We start from the raw sequence: 24,693 nt of genomic DNA, 5'->3' as shown, positions 1-24,693 counted from the left end.
GCTTGCTGGGCACAGGAGGAATGTCACCCCTGGGGCAGGAGCTGACAGCAGAGCTGTGTGCTGTTCCTGGTGCCCATTCCTGGTGCTCCCCAGCTGAACTCTCCCCAGCAGGTGCCCTTATCCCAGACTGTCTCCAACGGCTCAGGTGGGGAACAACTGACCTATAAAAATAACACCTCTATAACTCTCCAGCAAGGCAAATTGAACAGTGCAAATGCAGTATCAACAAGATTTGATTTCTGAATGCTGGCAATTTTTTTTTAACTCCTTTTGCACATGAGACAACCTCTGCTGATGTCCTGTACCTAAGGCCACTCACTCATGCTGACTGGAGATGGAACAAAGTGCAAAAGCTCAGCTGCAGTTCCCAATCCAAGCTTCCTCCCCACCCTCAGGGAATTCCAATCCAGAATTTGGATTCAGGCTCTCCACTTCCATTGATGCACTCAAGTTTTCCCTGCTGGAATAGGTAAACGTCCCAGCAAACCTCTGATAACAATTTGCATACACAATTTCACGTTTTAACAAAAGTTTAACAAAACATACTTCCAGAAAATAAATTTTCACATGGTTGCAATCATCAAGCCATTTCAGGATCTTTGGTACTCCAAGAATAAGAAAAATAAATGGCACAGTGACAAACATTGCCAAAGGAAAACACACAACCATCCAAAAGAATTAGACAGAATTAACAAAATTAAAGATATGTTGCACTTAATTTTTTTTTGACAGCCAGTGTAGATTAACCTGTTGTTCTCTTTAATCCATTACAGTGTCACAGTTTCACCTTGGAAAAAAACCCCTATCATCCTAAAAGCAGTAGTTAATATTGTTTAATTTGACTTACTGATTAAAATAATGCTATGTTTACAAAAAAATTTTAAAAAGTCAACTACCACAATACAGGAGTTTATGCTAGATAGGCTGCAGGCGGTTTCCTTATGGATATAACTCCTATGTGAGCACTGATATGATTAATCATCTGCAGTTTTAAATTAGTATTATCTTTAGTGTTGCAAATAGAAGGGTTGAGCTTCTTCCCGAGTTTGTAAACCAGTGAGTATGTACAGACAGAGTTGTTTAATAGCTTTAAATTAAGTGTGTATTTCTCTGCCCTCCCCTAAGCCCCACAGGAAAAAAAAAATCACCAGTATCACTGAGCATTTGCAGTTTCCATGAAACCGAGTTTGTCTCAACAAGTTTGAGCAAAGACTTGTTTGTAGATCATGTTAATGGGGTTACTGTGCTCTTCTGAAAGGTGGTGTTTGCAGGAATTCCAATTCCAGTGCACACAGTGCCCCATGGATGAGACTGGAAATTAAAACCAGTGAAAATTGTTTTGAATAGCAGTGTCCTCTGAGGCCAAGGTTGCATCTCAGGATTTTTTTTTTTTCTGCCTGAGCTTCCCTGTTTTGGAGTCAAGGCCTTAGGAAAGGCATTTCCTTTCCTGAGAAGCCTCAGGAGCTGCTGGGGCACTGGCAGAACGATGCCTGAAAGGTGGATTTAAGTGAGTTATTGTTTTTGTACAGCCTTTGGAATGGCTTTGGATTGAGCCTCAGCACACTGACAAGGCTAAGAACAACAATGGAGAATATTTAAAGACCTTGCCCCAACAGCAGTACAGGGATGTTAATTTGTGTAAGGTCTGGGAAGGGAGATCAAGGAGCTGTTCCCACCTCAGTCCAACATGCAGGCAGAAGCTCAGCTTAGCTTTGCTCTGATGTAACACTGGATGGGTCTGAGGCAGTGGCTACTCCTCTTTAAGGAGCTGAAGACTGAAACTGGTATAAATAACAGATGCTTCAAGGGAGACAAAACCATGGAGGGAAAGGCTGGATGAGGGAAGACTACCTGCTCATCACAGGCACTGATGCACAGAAATCTTACTGGCAAAAGGGCTTTTATGCAACAGATGAACATCCCAGTATGTTTTTCAGAGCATACAAATAATTCAGAACAGCTGATACCACAGTGTCTAACAGCAATAAATATTTCTCTGATGGCTTTATAACAGCAGTTTCCATATTGCTACAGAAGTCTGTCCAATGCAATCTTTCCTGCTGTATGCCAAAACATCCTGTGCTCCACTCAGAGGGGGCTGCAGAGGTTTTAAGGTGCCTTACCACTGGTGTTCAGAGCAGGGAGACAGCAACAGAGACTCTGCTTGTTCAGCCACTGGGGAATTGTTCATTGCTGTACATCTCTTTTGACCAGAAAATGACAGCAGAGATCTCTGCTGTGACAGATTCAAAGCCCTGCAGATAAGCTGAGCACAAGCAGAGAAAGTCACCAGTGACCAGATAATTCCAAACTGCTCAGTCCTGAAGTGCTGCTGGGCTGATGAGCAAAACCAGAGCCTGCACATGGAGCTATTTCTGCTTGTTTCCTCTGCCCAGGGGAAGGAGACCTGGCTCAGCTATCAGGTTGTCACCATCCTGGCCACAAGAACATTCAGGTGGTCCCTGGAATTTGAGCTGCAGGCTCAGCTAATCCCTTCTAATCCCATGGCCATGCCAGGTGAAGGTCCTGGAAGAAAAGGAGAGTCTGAGAAGGAAACTCCATTTCCTCTATGTGAGCAGAGGCTGTGATTCCAGAGAGGTTAGAGCAGGATCCCTTCTGCCTGCAGCTGCACAGGGAGGAAAAAAGAAAAAAAAAAAAAAAAAAAGCACCAATCTGTCCACTTCTCTAGAACACATTTTGCACAGAGAGAAGAGAATGTTTGAATTATGAGCAGCTTTAGAGCAGAGGCAGGAATGCATCTTGGAAGCTCTGCCATCTCCTCAAAACTTTGCATCAGAGCATTTCCCTTCTGCTAAAAATATTGATACTTTTTATTCAGATTTGGTTTTCCTTCTGAAATTGCCAGCAGGCATCATCACCTCTAATAGCAATACTGCCAGTGATCATTTAAAGCAGAGATACCACTAAACAGATCACAGGGACTGCCTCACTGCCACACACCGTGGGAAAAGAGACAAAAGGGATCATGATAAAGGGCTAAAAAAGTCCTGCACTGGCACACAAGGAGGCCCAGAGGACACTGCTACTTAAAATAATTCCATGTGCTACACTCATGGGGAATCTGCAGACCACAAATGGAACACCCTGGAGCAACTGCTCAGAGAGGTTTGCAAATGTGGGCAGTTTTCTTTATACTGCATATCTAAACCCCACCAGGTGAGCAGTACAACAATGCTGCATCAAATGATATGTTTCCCTCCTGGGTGGATTAGATGGTTTACAGTACAAACAAAGCCACAGTACAGAGAGGCATAATTAACCGTTATCCACACGTAGGCAGTGCAGGAAAAGCGATGCATGTTCCTTTTATTCCAGTACCTTTGTATAATAAAGTTAACAAAAATATTCAAATATTTAAAAAAAAAAAAAAGGAAAGGAAAAAAAAAAAAAAAGCCAGCTGGCACTGCCAACTAATTCCTGTAGTAGTCTTAGAAATCCTAATCCTGTAGAATTTCCGTGTGAAATCGATGCGCACCAGAGTCGATGTGTTGATAACTAACGCCAAGCGGGCCTGGTGATGCAGCTACCTGAGGTTTGTGTTTGCAATTTCCTTTGGGGGGTTGTGTTCTGCTTCACAACTTCCCAGCTTTCATGTAGGAAGGGATGGAGCCACGCTGGGTGAGCCCTTCAAACCTCTTGTAGGTGTAATTGAGGAAAACCCAGTCTTTGGATTTGTAGTCAGGCTCTGTCGTGTTTGGCACTAGAATTCAGAATAAACACACAATTAAACACACATTAAAAAAGTTAAACCCAGGCTGCTTCTGAGAGGACTTTTCACAGAGCTGAACAGCCCTGAACTCTTATTTCCTTAGTCAGCAGAAACTCCTGGAAGAAATCCTATTTCTAATCAGGTCAGTTGCCTTGTGTCAATGGTCTGAGTTATAATTTCAGGATAAACTCTGAAGCAAAAAAAGGTTTTGGGTTTTTTTTGCCTTTTTTTAATATTATGTCTACACACTCTACCAGGTTTCCATACCTTGACAGAAGCATCTAACACATCCACAGAATACATAGTTACAAACCCCATGACATTTCTGATGTTCTGATTTTTAGGTATCTATATGTATATTACCAATTTCAGTGGGTCTGAAATGCCAAAATAATACCAGTGTTCTTGGCATTATCCAAATATGGATTAACCAGCTTAGGCACTGGAGATGGGTTGCTTTGCATCAAAAAGACAAATGTCCTCACCATTAAATAAAAGCCATTTCAGAAAAAAAAGAACCAAGGGCTTTTGGATAATTCTTATAGCTGTTAACACAGCTACATTTTGCAGACAGCAATTAATCACTGTTAAACATGTGCTAGTCTTCAAGTAACTGAAAACAGTGGGACCTGGGACTATTTGTATGCCACACAACCAAGCCTTCTACATTTGAAAATTTCCTCTAACTTGCCAAGAAAAATCAACAACTAAAAAAAACCTGAGGTGATTTACAGAGCCACTCAGGTTCATGAATTATTGTGTTAAGTAATCAACTGTCTGAAAATTCTTACCCACAAATATCTCAAAAATTGTGTTTGGCACAAACCTCCAAAGTTGCTGAAGATGAAAAGCAAATAAGTACATGATATTTTACCAGAATCTGGTTAGACAGACTGCCTGGCAGGAAACTCCACTGCTCTCTGTGCTCACTACCTGTGCAAATCATTTTTACCAATGGCTTTGACTCTTAAAATCTCTGGGCTTTGCAGCTATGAGAGATAACAGGTTTACATTCATATTTCAAAGAAAAAATAGAGACTTGATCTAGAGACTAACTTGATTAGGGCATCAGAAAAATTAATATAAACAACAACAAAGGCATCTGTGCAATATTCTAGCATGTCACAGATGGAGACTTGGAATTTACAATGGCAGTCTCACCTGGCTGTAAAATGTCCGATTCAGGAAATTCATCAAAGTTGGAAGTATCATCAATACTTTTGATTTCTATAGGGATTGCAGCTGGTCTTTCCCTGCAAATAAAGATAAATGCCAGAAGAGTGAATATTGAGAAATGAGACATGAATTTCCAGTTTTAACTTAGCTTTTTACACTTCCAACTTCCCTTAATGCACAAGGGTTCCTCTGAGTGCATCACAGATGAATCTGACTCTCCTGTTGGCTGACACCATGGGGAGATTGTTTGGTTCCCTGTCCCCACTGGTGTCTTTCTGGCAGGCTTGGGACAAACATCATTTTCCCATTAAGTGAGAGAGCATCTTCCACTTATCTGCCACACAGCTATCACCCTGATCTTGTCACCAGCCACCACTGTGGTTACTTGGTTTCACAAACCCAGCCCAGCAGGATTGCACTTGCACCCAGAGCTTTACAATTCCAGTGCTCATCAGCCTGGACTTCATCCAAAACCTTTGGACTGTAGCTCTTCTTTGTGACACTCAGCATCTCTCTCCCAAACTAGGCTGGCTCTGCTTTAACACTTTCACAGCCAGGGAGTCCTTGAAGGAGTTCTAATGTGGCTTTTGAAACTGTGCCACCAAAATATTCACACTGGGACACAGCACTGTGGGAACTCAGTGATTTACACCTGTAAACTCAGTGCAGTTCTAATTACTACACTTACAATTAAATCCACAGCCACCCTACAACAATTTTTTTACTATTCTGGGCAGTCTGGAGCAATCTGAGCTATCTCAAGACAGTTAAACTCTGACCATTTCTGTGCATGTCAGCAAGGCCAGAAAACCTTCAGTGTCACCCACCTACTGCCAGTAGCTGCCTTTCAAAATGAAAGGTAAATTGGAAATAATTGTCCTTGACATCACATTACATGAAATGCCTGCTTTCATGGCTTTTACTCTCCCTGTAAAATGTGTGTATATACATACCTGATATGTCCCCAGTCTACCCCTTCAAAAAATGGATGACTTTTTATTTCCTCTACTCCATTGCTACCAATTCTGTTTTCTGAGTCGATACAAAACCTGAAAAGGAAAAAAACAAAGGGAATGTTTTATGATAAATTGAGACAGAAGCAACAGTATCCAGTATCAAGAATTTCAAGGAACTATTTCAAATTGTTCTACCACTTGGGGTAACAAAGCAGCCCATTGCCTCTTGGAGAGAAGGGAAATAGTAGAGGCAGAACACTGTTAAATCCCAAAACAAAAAGCTGTGATGCCAATAACTGACACCTTTTCTAAACTGCTGCATCCCCATCTTCCAGGTCTGTGAAAAGTTGCTGCATGTTCTGGTCCTGTAAGATCAGTTTGGAATGGAGGCTTAAAACCCTACTATTGAGAACTCCTCTGGATGTTCTCAGCTATTTAAACATCCCTGTTACAAAGCAAACAGACCCAGGGCCTGTTTCTGATACAGCCCTGCTGCATAACCTCAGCTCAGACCCCACCAAAAATTGTCAGTTTATAAGAAGCAGCCATGAAATAGAAGGAAGAAAAAGGTGAAATTGGAGACAGAGACAGGATTGGTGAGATGGGGACTGCTACCTGCTCCATCAGGCCAGACAGGAAAGGCCTAAAATCCTAAAGAAGGAAAACAGGGAGGTGGAAGCTCTCTGACAGCAGCTCAGTGACCTCAGGGATTTACTCCAGGGAGCAGCAGAAGCTGACACTTCTCCCTTGGACTGGAAAAGCTTTTTAGGTATCTCATCCAGGAGATGGGAATACCAACATTTGCCTAGGAATTAATGAAATCCCAGCCATCTTCTGCATGTGTAGCACAGCAGGTTAGGCTAAAAACTGTCCCCAGTTATAAATTAAAGTTGTTTTGCTTGTGTTGGATGTCAGTGGGGAATAAAACCTGCCTGTATTTGTATTGCAGCCTGGCAGGCTGGGTGATGCCAAGGACTAACAACAGACCTCAAACCCTGTAGCAACACTCAGCCACAGGATTTGTCAGGCTTTGTCTGAACTTGAGCTCTAGTTTAGATTTACCTCTATCCATAACCCTTTAACTTGGTCTGCATCTCCCTTTAGCTTAAAGCACGTTGCCCAACTTGTCTAAGCTGTAATGGACAAAGTACCCAAAGCCAGGTGGTTATTGTCCAACCTGCTTTGACCTCATTTTAATAGTTCACCTATAACTAAGATGTTTTACCCCAATTTTAACCCTTCTCCCTGTGGAGGCAAGCTGATAAATTCAAGCAGTTGTTGTGTAAGTAGATGCATGAGCAAGACGTGCTAAGAAATAAACTGAAATCTCTGAAAATTCCCCAAACACAGCCAGGATTGAGGAGGAGGGAATCCTCAGCAGTAATGCTGCACTCTGTTCAGCAAAGAACTTGGGATGCTGACAAGGAAGGTTGAGCACAACAAGATAGAAATAGATACTGAAAATGCAATATAACTGTTTTACACTTATTCATGAGGGTTAGCAATAATTCAATTATTTGAACTGCTAGTATCACTAGCTGGATGCAGGATATCTGTTTCTTGTATTTTATGTTTTTGTAGGTTACTGGAGCACTGCTGGAACTAATAATAAATTCTAGTTTTGTGAAGTACCTTCCCCTTTTTGCCTGTAACAAAATTACATTAGGCTGTAACATTAGCTTGGAAAAGGAAAAAAAGGAAAGAAAGTTAAAAATACCAAACCCAAAACTAATGTGCCCCCTAAACCCTCCCAGGACAAAAGAGCATTCCTGCCTGACCTTCTCACCAAAACCCTCACAAAAACCTCAATGCAAACTAAAAACTGGGATTTTTAAAGAAGTGAGTAAATCCAAAATATCCCATGATTTCTGTTCAGCACATTAAATCCTAGTGAGTGGTTAATTTCTTGCCACCTCAGAGAAGAAAAAAATTCTGTGTTGATCACTTTATTTTTGGTCTGCTCTGTTTCTCCTTGTACCATGGTACAAATCAAGATCATTCCAGCTCATTCTTTCATGTTAAAGAAATGGCAAAGGGAAAAAAACTTGAAAAATCCATCAAGGACCAGCCTTCCTTCCATACAACATAAAGCTTCCTTCACACAGAACAGGAATTTATCCTGATGGAAGATGATCCTGGCTGGGCAAGAGGCCAGAATTGTTTTTTTCTTACTGACCTTAGAATTAAATCCTTTGCCTTCTCTGAAATGGGCACCTCTGGAGGAAACACCAACGTTTCTTTCCAGTTCATAACTTTTCTGTAAGTCTCTTGTGGTGTTTCTGAGCAGAAAGGTGGATACCCTGCACAAACAAATAAAGAATTAATAAACTTTTTCCAGCAGAGCAGTGACCTGGGCCTCTGCCTTTGTCACTGGGGCTCCCAAATTTCACAATATTAGCCAAAGGTTTTCTCTTCTGAACAAATGGACCCTGTTACCTTGGAACAACTCTTAAGTTGGGTTTTTAACATACCTATTAGCATTTCATACATAATCACTCCCAAGGACCACCAGTCACACAGCTTGTTGTACCCAGTCTGCATAAACACTTCTGGAGCAATATAGTCTGGGGTTCCCACAGTAGAGTATGCCTGGAAGAAAAGGAATCATCTCTTTAATAGTTAAATACTTTAGTTTTACACTTTGCAGTATATTTTCCTGGGGATTTATATACAGGATCTTGTTGTTTGGGTGAGCAAGAATGCTTAATTTGAAAATTCACAGGAACTAAAATCCCAAGAATATTATTCTTTTATATTAATAAACACAGAGAACCTCAAAAATAAATGGAAATCATCTTGTTTAATGTGATGAAATCATAGACTATTTGCAACTGCAATATCAGAAGGTCATCTTAGTTAAAGTTTCAGGTAGCTGCATTGCAGAAATACCCAAGAAGTTCTATTGGTGTGGTCTTTGTTTATTTTTAAAGGCATAATAAGTGGTAGATTCCCAGGTGTGTCACTCAAGATACACAAGCTGTGTATTGGGAAGTTCTCTTTACTGATGAAAAATCTTCCATGGGATAAGAGGGAGAGAAAAAAAAAACAAACAAAAAAATGCAACCAAAAAAAAAACCCCTCAAAGACCAAAAAAAATCCCCCAAAAGCAGTTTTGCCACAAAAATATTTTACTTTCATTTGTCTGAATATATCTAAAATATTTTTACTTTCATTTGACCAAAAAGAAACACTTTGATTGAACAGACCCAAGAGATTTAGGACTTAACCAATGGAAAACCAAAACATGGCTCCTTCTCCAACAGTGTTGATGCAAGTTGTCCTTTTGGGCTTTTATTGTCTCTGTGGGACTGTTCTTCACCACACAGTTCTGCCACATCAGCCTTCACTGGACTTGAGGTGAAGTCTTTTCAGGGATTTAATTCCAGGCTGGAATAAGGCTGTGAAATACAACCCCATGAGGCAGCATGGTGGCTGCAATGTAATCTCATTGTGTCTCATGAGCAAAGAAGAGACCACCCTAAATCTGTATGGGAATACTGCACTAGATCACTTTTTTAAAAGGGTGTGGAAAAATAAAAGGTTGCAAAATTTGACAGCTGAGGTTTTTTGGTGACAATCATGGGCAGGGATGGAAGTCTGAAATGCCAGGCTGACAGACACTTGGCTTTGGTTCAGTTTATGCCACAGATCCCCCTGTTATGTGAGCACTGCTCATCACAAACCCAGGCTGGAGCACTGCAGCACCAACATCCTCCCACAGCCTTTCCAGCACATTAACATTCAGCAGGATGGGAATTCCCCACAGGTCTCTAAAAAGGAATCCTGCAGCCACACATGTGCTGGTGTCAGAGCCAGGAACCCACACTGTCCACCACATTTGTGCTCAGAGCTCCAGACACAGCTTGGCCACAGGGCTGAGGACACCTGAGGGCTTGGGCCAGATACTCACAAAGGCACAGAGAAGAGCAGGGTCTTGCTATTCCAACCTTGACCCCTTCTTTTGAGTTATTTGTGATTTTGGGAGCTTGCAGAGAGCCACATGAGGGCCTTGCAGGTTTTCAAAACCAGGAGCATTAGCAGTGAGTTTTAATTTAATGCTTTCTGTAAATAGTTTAAAAGCAAAACAAGAATTATGCATTATTTCATTAACTCACCAGCTGTCGCCGGTTCTTCTTCCATGTTTCTGCTTTCCTCTTTGAGTTCATATTCTGAAATGCTAATTTGCAAAGTAGTTATTAAATAACAAATGTATTTGTGAGAATTAAGAGAAAAAATTATTTATAGGGCTCCAGTTTAAAGTAATTATTTTTTACATTCAGAATCCTTTAGTCTAGAAACAAATACTTGATTATAACTGGAAGTGGGAACATGAGAATAACTACTGCCCAATGCACCGCTGAAAAATCATGTAAGTAGGACACATATCAGCAATTCTAAATTAGAACCTGCTAAAATTTTTAGCTTCTGTAAAGTTTCATCAGACTGTCACTGAATTCAGTCCTTTGGCACATGGAACCTGTGTCCTCCTGAAAGAGCAGTTCTGTAACTTCACTAACATTATGAAAAATACATTAAAATACTGATACATTACATTATGTGTATTCATATCTGTGTATGAATGTGCAAAAATACATGACCACTGCAGAAATCATCATTTCTTGCCTGTGAAATTCTCCCATGACCCAGGGAACAAGCATTTCCAGTTTTCCAATTAAATGCAATCAGCCTGTCCCATCTTGCTTATCCCAGCAGAAACACAGGTACAGCTGCAGCTCAAAACCATTTACATGTTAAACTAGGACAGCTCATACTCACAGAAGTCACTTGGTGGGTTGTGTGTGAGGTTCCTGTAGAACTCTGTTCTGTGAGCTTTCTTTAAACCTGTGCAGAGCCCAAAATCAGACAGCTTTACATGACCCTAAAAAAAAAATAATCAGAAAACTTTAAATCATTCTTTAGATAGGTAGTGCTTAGAAAAAAAAGTGTTTTAATCACTGCACATGCCCTCTCAGGCCGTGATGGACTGGCACAGGACAAGCAGGGAAGCAAAGACTGAACTTTGGTGTATTGGAAGGGTCTGTTTTCTCTCCAACAGGCTATGGCCTCCCAGGGATGGTTATATCTACAATCTCCCAACAGCTGAGGGCAGATACTTTGCCTGGTTTTGTTTTGAACTGGATACCACTGTGACAGAGAAAGCCTCCAGGACAAAATTCCTTTGCTTTGCTGGTAACCTTGGCTTTAATCAGGTTTCCAGATATCAGTGCAGATAGAACCCATCAAACCTGACAGACCTGTGCATGCTGTGATAAGGCCTGGCCTCCATGATCTTAAAGATCTTCTCCAGCCTAGATAATTCCATGATTTGGTGATGCTTACTGGGTGCATTTCATGGCCAGAATGGTCAGTCTAACTGAGGGAGTTTCCACAGGTGAGTGGGTGATGAAATAAATATAACTGTAGGAATTGAATATTTAGCATTGTCTGAATTGTCCCTAGCTACTTCAAGATGCATGAAAGGAAGGGTACCACCTTTTAATGTGTATGAATACCAGCATCTGGTCACCCTGAGTGGGTTTTCTCCCTTAAAAGCTTTGTCTTCAAGTGGTTAAAAGGCTTCTGAGTAAGATTTAGCTTTGTTTAAACATGATGGTATTCTCCAAGGAAAACATAGTGGCCATTCCTTGTTTCCCTCCAGCCAGTTTAAAACTCTGGGGTGGCTCCCACTGCTCAGCAGCAGGATGTGCAGCCTGGGATCTTGGGAACACCCAAGCAGTTGGGGTGAGCCCAGTACATGCCTTGGCATCCAGCAGGAGATTGTCTGGCTTGATGTCCCTGTGGATAAATCCCAGCTGGTGAATGGCATCGATGGCCAACACAGTCTCAGAAATGTAAAACTGGGTCTCCTCCTCTGATAAAGTGTCCTTCTTCATTAGTAAGGTCATCATGTCACCTCATCAAAGAAAAGAAAACACAGCTTAGGGATCAGAACATTTTAAATCACAAAGCTACAAGAAACCCCGGCAGAATTCAAATTTAACCTTGCAACTGGCCTTACAATTACTAATCATAAAATTATTACTGCAAGGACCTACAAACCCAACTTACTTTTTTAGCTGAAAATCCTAAACAGGAATTTTAATTGAATGGCCCAGGAAAATAACAGTGGATTTTTATACACATTAAATTTATTGCACAAACTGTTTGAATGAGGGCTTTTCTTCTGTATTGTTTTTACTCTTAAGAGATTCAGTAATAAAAAGCAGAAATTTCTAATAGAATAATTATTTAATTAGAGTCTATTTAATACCCCTTCAATCTTTTTCATTCCCCTAAAAATCAGGAATGACCATTCCTGAATGACTGGGACTTCATTTAAAGGAGTGGCTTGCTTCTAGTATTTTACAATAATAAAAGCTAAGGAAGAACTACCTGTATCACCTGATGCCACAACACTCAGCTTACCTCCAGGTAAAAATTCCATGATCAGGTAAAGGTTCCTTTTATCCTGGAAGCTGTAAAACATTTTCACTACCCAGGCTCCATCTGCTTCAACCAAAATATCTCTTTCTGCTCTGATATGGGCCACCTAAAATTTTAAAAATATTATTATTATTAGGCAAAGACTGAGATATTTCAACAAGGAACATCACATTACACTCCTAGCCCTACAGCATATTTTCATGACTTTTAGCAAAGGAACTATTTTTCTAGCTCTTTCCATACTCAGATTTTCCATTATTTTTTTACAAGATCCTAGGGTTTCTAGAGAAACACAAAACACAGCTTGTTAAGCTGGTCCTTTTGGTTACAAAGAACTGACAAAGCTGGTGGAAAAAGTGCAAGTGAGTTCAGGAATATCTGACCTTGCTCAGAATATTCCTGTTCCAACTAAGGCTTTGGAAAATATATGGAAAGCTGCTAGCCCATAATTTGCTGGAAATGAAGAATAATGGAGATTGGAGTAGAGGTGTGTGTTTTCACTACAATGTACCCTCATCCTGGAGGAAAAATTAAAGACATATGCATGGAAAAATATTTCTTGACAGCTGTAAGAAAAGCAGCAATCTCCTGCATCTGTTCCCCAGTTCTACTGGTGAGGAATATCTTTACATGAATCTTGTCACAGGGTTGCTTGGGGCAAAGGCTCTCCCTCTGCAGGAGACACTCCAGCCTGGATTTATCTGACTTTATTTTTAGTCTCATTACAAAGTTGGGGTTTTTTCCACCCTCCACTCCTCAGTGCAGCTCTAAAATACAATAGGAAAACTTTGCTTTCAAGGAGCCAGGATTTTTACCAGGCTTGGAAAAAAAATACTAGAAGATGTCTTTTTTAATGTGTGTGTCCTCTGTTGTTGTCCATGGAACAAGCCAGGCAATGACATTTCCAGCAGATAAACACTCTCCAGGGAAGATCACTGTCCCAAACTGAATGTAAAGTATGAGCTCAGACTCCTTCCCATGTCCTGAAATGGGGGCAGCACCACACAAATCCTGGCTGCTCTGCACACCCTGCTGCTCCTCTGGTTCCCTAAATTCAGGGCATGGGCTGCAGGAGACAAAATAATCTGTGCCAGGAAAAAAAAAAAAGGGCCACTACTGCAGGGAAATGCTTTGCAAACGATGGGTAAGGTTTGGATTAGTATGAAAAAAGTTCCTCTTATCTCGAGACACCCACCCTTGATTTCTTTGCTTTGTTGTGCTAAAGTACTTGCTGTGTCCTCACAGTGAATTGTTAGCTAAAAAGTAAAAGCAAAAACCTAACCAAACTAACAAAATCAGAGCAAATAAATCCCCAAAAAGATGAACCCAACTATAAAGCAAATCCAAGGAAGACAAAGCTGATGGAACAATGTGACTTCTGCTGGTATTCTCTAAAAGAAAAGATCAAATACCTCCAATTTTTACTTTGGCACAAGATTATTTTTCCAGAAGTACTTCCCTTGAAATGTAGTTTTACAGATTCAATACTATGCATAGATAACATGAGAAAAATAAAACCTTTGTCACTATTCCAAATTGGTTGTAAATAAAGTATTTTTGATATGCAGTTACATGACCTGATTTCCTAACTTCTGCTGCTTTTGTGCTGTGGTAGCAATGCCACAGGCTCTTTGGGACTGCCAGACCATTGCAGGGGCTTTCAAAGGTGGAAAACATTTTCTAGACAGGGTAGGTTTGAAATTTAGGGGACTTATAGGTCACAAACCTGCTCCTTCTCCAGCATATCTGCTTTTCTCAGTATCTTCATTGCATAAATGTGACCTGTATCCTTCTTCTGAACAAGGCGGACCTGTACCAAGAGAGAGAACTCAGTCAGTCTTCTCTGCCTCAGAAATCCACTCCCAGTTGCCAGGCATGGAAAAGTTCTCTTGTTAAATATTCAAAAACACATTTCAACATGTTAAATATTGAAAAAGGAATTATTCTGCACCATGTACAACACTAACACAAGTGAGGAGCAGTTTTTGTTTTAGGAGAAGTCAGCAGGCACAGTGAATGCCAGGACTGTGTAGATTAAAATCCAGGAGGAGAAATAACTGAAGTGATAAAGGGCAGAAAGCGGTTTATCAAGAGGAGCTGTGCCACTGCAAACCCATAATTTCAGAGGGCCATGTGGGCAACATCAGTGTGGGAAGCCATGGGAAACTAAGTGTCTTTCCAGAAGCCTTGGGAAATCAGTGCCTGTGATTAATCACTTATCACTTGGAGAATGGCACAAATAGCTGCCATTCCGCAATATAACAATTCATTAAATTGCAATTAGGATGTTTCATTACAGTGGTCAATCCCCTTTTAATCTCCTGCTCCAGCAAGAATGCCACAAACCTCCCCAAATGCTCCTCTTCCTATGACTTTCAAGGACTCGAAGTCATCCAAGCCGAGCCTGGTCCTCTTGAGCCGCAGGAATTCGGTTTCCTTGCGAGCGTGCTGTGACCTGCGCAGCTTTTTCTGAGGACACAGGCACAGCAATCTGTCAGTCACATGGCAGCAAAGAGTCAAGATATGCACCCTCCCTTCCTGGGAAGTTCTCCTCTGGAATCCCAACAGGAGAAAGAATTCTCCTTCTACATTTCTTTCTGAATTTCTTAAAGTATTATCCTCGAGTATGGTCTTGTCTATAGAAGCCTCAGGCAGATTTTCACTTTTTCTGGGTGAATGGTGATATTTTATTTTGTAAAGTAATGAAGAAAAATTATCATACTGGTCCAAACAAAGAGTATCAGTCCCAAGGCCAGCCACTGCCTAAGGCAAGGACTCTTCATTCAATAAAAGCTGAAACTTGTACCCTATTTAAACAAGTGATGACAGGCAACAAGGAGCTTAGCAAGCAGCAGAGGCCCTGGTTACAGACCTATAACAAAATCCATTTGGTTTATGGCAGGCAAGTACTCAATTCTCAAAGAAAAATCTGTCCAAATTCCATCATCTATTTTGTTTGATGAAAATGTCACCAGGACTCACTCCTAGAGAAGACAAATGCTGCTCCCAAAGATGCTGAGATGTCAGAGGCTGCTAAGGAAGTCCCTGGATCAGGCACCTGCCAGATTCCTTGCTAGGATTACAGCATCCTTTAAGGCCACAAGATGGCAATACACACCCACACTCACTTTCCCTCTTCTCAGCAGCCACAAAAACTCCAAAACGACTGAGACACTCTTCCTACTTATTTCCCAGCCTATCCTGAAGGCACACATGGTATAATGGACCTCAGAAAAGCAACTTATTGACCAAAGTTCTAAGAGGTGGCAACCAGACTGAGATCCCTCCTCATCTGTATCCAAAAGCAGCAACAGTGTGATGGCTTATTGTTTAAATCAAGAAAAAATGGTTCAGCATTTTGCTTTCTACCCACTGGCCACTTATTTTTTTCTTGCCAAATACAACAGCAAACAATTTTAATCTTTGAGAAGCTTGCTAGATACTTGCTGTGACCATGCCTCATAAGAACTACAGGTACATGAAAAGCCTTGGATAGCTATTGCAAGTATCAGTCAAGCAAATTCCCAGTTTCCCTAAAAAACAGGTTATTAACAGGGGCAACATTCATGTATAAAATAAAACCTTCTGACATGCTGGCTGATGTTTTTCTGAGGTCTTCAAATGCCCTCAAAAGCAAAAACAAAAGCAAAGCAGTTTGTAAGGCTACTCAAGCAGCATTTACCTCCTCATCTGCAAGGCCTTCCTCTTCCATAGCCACTTCCAGCTTCTTCTGCCTGCCAAGGAGAGAAACAGGAAAATGCACCTTTCATTACTTATTAAAACCAAACACAGCACCACAGCAAGTCAACACCTTTGCTTCACATACTCCAAGTACTGAAGAATTTGCCTCAAATGGAAATTTGAAGGCAGACAGCCCTACTCCACCCAGTTACTCATTTGTGAACAAAGCTGAGGAAAATATAGAAGCAAATTTAAGCACATGCTTATGTACTTGCAGAATTAAGGCTGTTTTTATCATTAGGACTACAAACCAGAATAAAAATGAGTTTTTTCACTGTTTCTATCTCAGCTCCAGCTTCCATCCTGTGTGACCACCTCACACCTGGTCCTGCCCCACTTCCTCCCATGCCAACTAAACTCTACCCCCTGGATGCACCATCCTCTCCCTCCCAGTGTCCTGCCCAGCCCAGGGCTCACAGCTCCAACTCTCCTACCAGTGCCATGCCAAGCTGGGAGGCTCTGAGTGGGGAGCAAAGCCTGGGAATACCCCACAGAGGCAGGGGGTCAGCACATGGCAATGTGGCTGCAGGACCCCTTCCTGTCCACCCACAGGATGCTCCTTTATAGCTGCCAGGGTGCAGCTCTCTGAAGGCTGCAGCAGCAAGAATTCAAAGGCTTGGAGCCAGGCTACTGGTGCCTTTCTGCACTTTGGGAAGTACAGCAGGATCCTCTGAACTGCAGGCCCTAGATAGACAGTCTATTCTCCCAACTAGAAGCAACTCCATTACATGGAATAATGACTAAATATGATGAAGAGAGAAACCCTGCTGCTTGACTGAAAACCTTTCAATTAAAAACCTATTACCAGGGGGATGATAATTTCACACACTAATGACAATCCAACACAACATTCATTATAATCAAACACTTGGTGCTTTAACACTTAATTCAAGTGGCACTCCACCACTTCACAGACAGGACTGGGCACTGCTGGGAGAAGCTGAGTGGTGATGACCACCCCATATTCCCATGCAAGGAGTATCAGGCAGCACCATCCAAGCAGCATTTACAGATGGGGATTACATTACCCCAAAAGTCTTCCTGCCCACCTGAGAGCCTCTCAAACCTTCCACCATCAACCCCTTCTTTCTTTGCTGCCCTTTATTTCCATGCCAGCTCTTTGCCTCCTTTCCTTACCCCATCACACTATCAAACACCTCTCAGTCCTGTTCCCTATCTCCCATACACTCCCTCCTGCAGGGTTTGGGAGTCTTGGCATGAGCTCCACAGTGCAGAGCAGGAACAGACACCACAAGCCACCACCTTACCCCAAACCAAGCTCCCATCCCTCAGCAGCTCTGCAGAGCTCATTCCCTGGGGCACATGCAGAGCAATCAGAAGTCACCAACCTCACAGAGAAGAAGAAACCTCACATGTACTGCAAAATAACACCCTGCACAGAGCAGTTCCCACAAAGTAACTGATGAGGAGGTAAACTGCATGAAAACCTCAGCAGTGGAGCTCCTTGATCACTCAGTGACTGCCATGTTCACAGGTTCCCTCCAAAGACAGAAAAACTTCCCAGAGCTGTCCCACCCCTGGGGATTGAAGTGCCCTTGAGCAAACAGCAAGGAAAGCTGCAGAGGGGTGAGAGGAAGCAGAGGCAGCACCTGGTTTCCCTCTCCTCGTGCTGGATAATGAGGTTGCTGTAGAAGTTCTCCAGGGTGAGTTTGGCCACCGTCACTCTCTCCCGGGTGTGGTTACTCATGGGAAAGGATGTTGTAGTCCCTGCAGTCATCGCCATGGTAACATGTACTGAAACAGAGCAGGTCAAACCATTACTCACTTCAAAAAGAAAATTAAATAGATATATATATGTATGTTCCTCTTTCCCACTCTCCATCTCCAAATTCTTAGGCACTCCTGAATTCACAGTAAAGGCATTGTTCTTTAGATGTAAGAAACTCTATTAAAAGCTGCCTTATAAAATTGTCCCAAGATAGCAGGAGGATGTGCTACCCACTCTCTAAAAAAATAACAACATGTTGGCAAAACAAAGAGTGAATCACAAAGAGTGAGCACTGCATGCTCTGGGCAGCTCACCCAGCTGTGCTTGTCCACAAATAAGGAAAACGTCCCTCTGGCAGACCTGAGCCCAGCCTGGGGGAGGGAAAAGGAAAAAGGGAAGGAGAGACAAGGATCAGGCAGCTCTCAGAGCTGAACTTGACACAACTTCAGACTCCAAAAATTCTAGATGCTAAAGAAAAAAAAAAAAAAAAAAAAAAAAAAGGATGGCATAAAATGAGACAGCAAATGGACCAAACCTCTAACCCCAGTTAAGAGAAGCAGTTATTTCAAGGGTAACCATAACCATCAAAAATATTTGAATTTTAAAGATGCTCCACAAAGTAACACATGGACAGGTGATACTTAGGGCTTAGGACACATGGTCACTGGGTACCTAAAAACTGAGAAGAAAGAAAAAAGAAAAAAAAAATCAGGAAGTTTGCTCTCCTTGAGAGCTTTCATCCTGAACCAAAAGAACTTGGATGTACTGGAACACTTTTTAATGCTGGAAAAAGACATTTCAAGGCAGCTCTGAATGTCCTGCAGCTAATCCAGGAAAGTCAGGGAAGATGAAAAAAAATAAAAAAATCCAGCACAGCTTGTTCTAAGATTCATGCCCTACCTGGAAGTGGGTTGAGGCATTTTAGGAGAACCTCACGGAAGAAAAGCAAGAAAAGCAGCATCTCAGCCCCACTCTTATTTGGTCAGGTTGTTTTGAGGTTAGTTTTGGAAAAATACACAGAAGTACACACCACAGAACCATGGAATGGCCTGGGTTGAAAAGGACCTCAAACACCTTGTCCTCCATCCCCTGCCATGGGCAGGGACACCTTCCACTATCCCAGGTTGCTCAGAGCCCCATCCAGCCTGGCCTTGGACACTGCCAGGGATCCAGGGGCAGCCACAGCTGCTCTGGGAAACCTGTGCCAGGGCCTCACCACACTCAAAATGAATAATTTTTTCCTCATATCCAATCTGCTCTGTGTCAGTGTGAAGCCATTCCCCCTTGTCCTGTCACTCCAGGCCCTTGTCAAGAGTCTCTCTGCATCTTTCCCATGGGCTCCCTTCAGGCACTGGTCTTCCTTTTTATTATTTAATCCTTCCATTTCACCAGAGGATTGCGCAGAAATCCTGAATTAGGCTTAATTTAAGCAGATCCTAATAGCTTTTAAGGTGAGCTGATTAAGGGTTTCATACATAAGAAAAATGCACGTCCACACTGAGGCAGGAGGATGGCTCAACTCTGCTCCAGGCTCTTTGTTTTGATTCTGCCTGCTGCACTGAGAGGGTGGGATTTTATCCTGTGGATTTTTCATGGGATCTGATGTGACAATAGGATATTTGTTGCCAGAAATGCAGCTGTTGTGTTACAAATAAAGGCGTTTTATAGCATCATGCAGATATTATTTTAGCTGGTTATTTTGAAGTGCACAAGACACCAGAATTCTGAGCATAAAAATATATCTCTTCATAAAGGCACAAAGAGGTTTTAATAGCACCACAGCTGCTTCAAAGTGATGCCAACATTTCTATTTTTTAATCCATCTTTTATCCCCTTCAGTTTTCTATTAAATATAGATGAGATCTGTCAGTTTCTAGTAGTGTTTACTAAAAATCAAGCAGTTCTATTCTTCTCACAGAGACATCTCCCACGCTGGACACATCTCCAAAAGCAGGGAGAACTTAGCACTGTACAATAAATACAACAGTGAGACCAATTTCATACTTTCCCTCAATAGGTGAGAAAAGATAAACACAAAACAGTTGATAACAGCAAATCAAACAGAGGCTCAGCTGCTGACCACACACAGGCATCTGTGACTAAGTTATTTCAAGAATTGACCTAACAGAGCAAAAACCTGCCTTCTGATAATTTTGGAACATGAGGATAGAGCAGCATTAACCCAGGCTTGGAATGGATTAACCTTTACTTAAGGTATAGCAGGCACACTCTCATACCGGATATTTCTCCTTTGCACGTCTTGTATTCCTGGTAGGATAAAACAACACTGCAACTTGATTTCCTGTTAGTTTGTTTTCCCCATGCTCTACACTCACAAATGCAGGCACTGCCAGACAGCAAATCCAAGCCACTGGACTTTATTAAACTTGTAAAAAGGAGAGCTCAGTTCCAGCACTGGCACCCCACACTATGAACAGCAGGGCTGTTCACTATTTCCCTCTTGTACTTCACAGGAGGGAAATACAGGTGAGTGCCCCCAGTTAGCTCTGCCACTGTGGGGAAAACACCAAGCACTACAAAGAAAATATTTGTAAAACCAAGAGGCGCTTTAAGCTCTCCTGAGTCCCCAAAGTAAACAAAAAAGAGCACAGACCTGGCAGGAGGTGCGAGATATCCCACAAAATCCTGTGTGAGCTCACAGCTGAGAGAACCTCTTCAGCTTTTTTCCTCCTGTGTCTCTGCTTCCACTAACAAGCTCTCAAACACAGCACAAATACACATCCCAGAAAAATATTCAGCTGGGAGTCTCCAAGTACAGTCCTTAAGCGTGACCTTTAAAAACAAATGATGCAGAGGGATGGGGGTGGGAAGGAAGGAGCTCCAAAACAGGACCTTTTATTGACAGCACACTGCTTGTACTGACCTCATCACAGTAACGGGAATGCTTTGAAAAGGTGCCACCCATAATTCTTGGAAATGCCCTCACAAGCCTACTAGTTCACCCAAATTCATGCCACTTCCATAATGGAACCATTCCACTCCTGCTGCATCACCGGAATTACTCGAGGCTCCCTGGACCATGAAGAAGGTCATATTCAACCAGCTGGTCACATTTAGCCAGAACTCCTGTGGCTGGCAGGATCGTTCTGAAGGGCCTGGAACATTCCCAAGTGTAAGGAAGAAAGACATCAAAAGGATGTGATGGATAGGAGCCGCTGAGCCCGCGGGAGCAGGGATGCCATATGTGCTGCCTGGCCCAGGAAATGAGCCCGTGCCTCCCGCGGGGATGGCTGAATCCCAGCCTGAGCGCTCCCGATGCTCGGCACCTGCAGCACGGGGATAACGAGCTGTGCATGTACGGCAGCCGGGGAAAATCTCACCACCAGAGGCAGGAGGGAGAACAGCACAGAGGGGAGGAGAGGAGGGGTGTTCCCGAAGGACTAGGGAGAGCAGGGAACAGCTACAGAAAGGGAAGAGCAGCCAAATGCTACTGAACTGGAGCTTGCAAGAGATGTCTGCAAGCAAGTCTCTCCTGATCCATCATTGAGTAGGACATGCCAGTTGGAAGGGTCCTTTCCCTCCTGGTGGAAAAATGTTGCCTAGGCAAAGCATACATTTGACCCTTTTGTTCCTAGACCTTTCCTGACTGGGAAGCAGAGAAAGGCCAAGCAGCATTGACTAGAACCTCAATCTGCATTCCCATTTGTCACAGCAGCTCTAAATCAAACTCTGCATCTGTTTGCCTGGAGTTTCCACTGTTTAAACCCCCACACCCAGATTCTGCTACACCACTGGGAACTCCAAACCCCACATCCTCTCTGGGGCACCTCTTGGCAGCTCTCACAGCCTGTCATTCATGTTTTCATTAAACTATTGGATTAAGTCTCCTGTTAATGAGTGCAAAAATCACTGAGGAATCCAGTCCCACCTGCTGCAGCAGCTCTGAAAAGGAGATGGAAGAAATCAAAGCAAATGGAGAACTACCCTGCCCTGAAACACAGGACTTTGTAGGATCACTTTCTAATCAGGAAGGGATAAGAAGATGGAACCCAAGTCTCCTGCAGTAAGTGTCAGTAAGAAAAGCCACAGGATAGATCAAATCAGGCTGGATTTATACTATCAATCTAATCTGAACCTAAGTCACACAATGGAAACATGATTTTTCTTTTTGAAGCCACGTGTGTAGCACAGTTATGCAGTAGCCCTAGAATAAACTTGCTCAGGACTCAGCAAGTATTTAAGTTAGGGAGCAAACCCCACATCCAATTCTGCCAGAGAGAAAAACACCTTTTTTCCACATGACAGAAGGGTGCTGCCGGGTGTCCCATTTGCACTTACTATGTCAAGGTACACACATGTTCAGCAGGACAGGAAAGAGCAATCCTCCCTCCAAATTGACATCAATTCACTGAAAGACTGATAATAATTTTAATTTATCCACCCAAGCATACCCCTAAAGCCCAGCAGTTAAGAAGGCAGTTTGCAGTAAAAACTGCCAAGTTTATGAAGTTTCCATTTAACATTCCAGGAGAATTTGCCTCTTGAATCAAAGTCTTTAGATAAGGCACATACTGAAACATACTTTTGCCTTTCAAAATTCCCATTGTTTCAGCATGACATTGAACTTGCTCCTGAAATGAAGTATTCAAAAGGCATTTTTCAAGAATTAGGAAGTAAAAGAGAAAGGAGAGACAAAGCAAACACACAGAGCACAATAAAGTGGGTACCTTCAGAAATTCCAGCTGTCACCACTGTGCCCAGAGCTGGGGCTCTTCTGGGTAAGAAATGAGAGCAGACTCTGGCTTCTTCCAGACACAGCCCAGCAAGTCACCAAGCTGGGCAGTAAAACCCACGGCTGACAAGGATTACATTAAAAAAATGACAAGGATTATATTTAAAAAATGAGCTGCTATCTAGGAAAGCAGCACAGACACGGCAAAGCTTCAAGCACAAGCGCCAGCCCCGCAGTCTCCAAATTGTTTGAATTCTCCTGAAGAGAGACAGGATATACATAAAACTGAAAAGAACCAACCCACCATACACAAATAACAGCATGATTCACACCAAGGGGCAGTGGGCAGGGCCAGACAAATAAAAAAAAAAAACCAGCCCAAGGCTCAGCAGGATGATGTGGTGGGACGTACTCTGAGCAGCTTCTGAGATGTGCAGCCATACGTGGGGTGAGCAAACAGAGAGCAAAAATAAAAATGCTGTACAACAGCTGATAGTTCCAGTGAGGGAACAGAAGGAGAAAGTACCACCAGCCCAGAGGGAAAATTACTTTCTGCGCTAGAGTTTCTGCTAGCACAGGTTTGGCAACTGTGCTGTGCATATTTTCACCATCCAATTGTTTATGCTGAACCTCGTCCTGTTCAGGATCACAGAATGGCCTGAGCTGGAAAGGACCTTAAAGACCACCCAGGTCCAACCCCCTGCCACAGGCAGGGACACCTGCCACTGTCCCAGCTTGCTCCAAGCCCCATCCAACCTAGAACACAGACAGGGATGGGGGAGCCACAGCTGCTCTGGGAAACCTGTGCCAGGGCCTCAGCACCCTCACAGGGAACAATTCCTTCCCAATATCCAATCTAACCCTGCTCTCTGTCAGTGTGAAGCCATTGCCCCTTGTCCTGTCACTCCAGGCCCTTTTCAAGAGTCTCTCTCCATCTTCCCTGTGGCTCCCTGCAGGCACTGCAAGGCCACAGTGAGGTCACCCCAAAACTTCTCCTCTCCAGGCTGAACAATCCCAATTCCCTCAGCCTTTCCTCCCAGCAGAGCTGCTCCATCCCTCTGATCCCTTGGTGTCCCCTGGCTCCAGCAGCTCCCTGTCCTTCCTGTGCTGTCCCAGGCTGGGTGCAGCCCTGCAGGGGGGTCTCAGCAGAGCGGGGAAGAGGGGCAGAATCCCCCCTCCCCTGCTGCCCTGGGGCTCTGGGTGCAGCCCTGCACAGGGTTTTTTCTATAAACCACTTTAAATCCAATTCCAAAGCTTCTGATTAACCTCCAGACACACCCAAAACTCCACAAGACCCTGAAGTCTCTGAACAGCAAACTGACAAGAAAACCCCACTAGTCCCCTCTATGTCAATCATAGGCCAGTATTTTTCAACTCCTGGGGTATGATGTTAATATCCGTGTTATTTCTAAACACAGCTTTCTGTGCTTAGACAAGAACCTTGTCCAAAGTTCACTCATGTCAATAAAAATCCCCTTCAGCTCAATAGGTTTTGACCTAATATTCCCATTCCAGCCTCAGGATGATGCTAACTGCTGTTACTGAGATTCATAATTATCAGATCAGCATGCTTGCCAAGCACTGCTCTGGGGTATGTTTCAGACAGAAAAGTAAATATTTCGTTCCTCCATAATTCATGTTTTCAGGAATATCACCATTTACAAGCCCCTGTTTTATTTAATCTGCTACCTAAAGGAAGCAACATTCCCAGCCAGATAAAACAAATTTCACGTGCAGATTCTTCTTCGACATTATTTACACGACCAGATCCTTCTGACACCCTTCAGTTTTTACAACAGTCTCCCCTTGGGAAGGGAAAATGAAATAAGACTGCAACATGGTATCACTGACACCTCAGAATTTCATTTACTTTGCTTATTTACTTCATCTCCTTTAGCTTTCCTTCCCCAATGTGCATTATGGTTGAGTAAGTTTTGTTACTTTAAAGTAACAGAATTAATTATATTTGTTCTATTTAAAGCACCACTAAGAAATCAAGTAAAATTAGCCCCATTGGAACAGGCTTTGCTATTTAAAAGCCAAAGACATCCAAATGTTTTAGCCATTTTCAGTCATTCTTCCCCCATGGGGCAGCTGGGTGAGGCACTTGTTATAGTCCCAGCTAAAAGCAGAAAGTGCCCCATGACTGCTGAACCAAAAGGAGTGGACACTCCCAGTGCCTGATCCCCAGGGCTGGGAGAAATCCCTGGGGAGGCACTGCCAG

General features: G+C 42.8%; 1 protein-coding gene across 1 annotated transcript; it reads right to left on the bottom strand.

Moving 5' to 3' along the window:
- Positions 1-580: 580 nt before the first annotated feature.
- On the bottom strand, positions 581-22,595 carry STK38L (serine/threonine kinase 38 like). The gene is made up of 14 exons (XM_056516381.1): positions 22,465-22,595; positions 17,658-17,802; positions 15,989-16,040; positions 14,653-14,775; positions 14,033-14,116; positions 12,289-12,412; positions 11,622-11,776; positions 10,639-10,741; positions 9,978-10,039; positions 8,334-8,451; positions 8,039-8,162; positions 5,860-5,955; positions 4,892-4,983; positions 581-3,721 (listed from the first exon to the last, which is right to left on the bottom strand). Exons 2-14 carry the CDS (start codon positions 17,789-17,791, stop codon positions 3,594-3,596), a joined length of 1,395 nt encoding a protein of 464 aa, XP_056372356.1. The 5' UTR covers positions 17,792-17,802; positions 22,465-22,595; the 3' UTR covers positions 581-3,593.
- Positions 22,596-24,693: the final 2,098 nt, after the last annotated feature.

This window comes from Oenanthe melanoleuca, chromosome 1A (genome assembly GCF_029582105.1).
Source record: "Oenanthe melanoleuca isolate GR-GAL-2019-014 chromosome 1A, OMel1.0, whole genome shotgun sequence".
Lineage (NCBI taxonomy): Eukaryota > Metazoa > Chordata > Aves > Passeriformes > Muscicapidae > Oenanthe > Oenanthe melanoleuca.
Note: the sequence above shows the minus strand (reverse complement) of the source record. Positions and strands in the feature narration are given on the sequence as shown.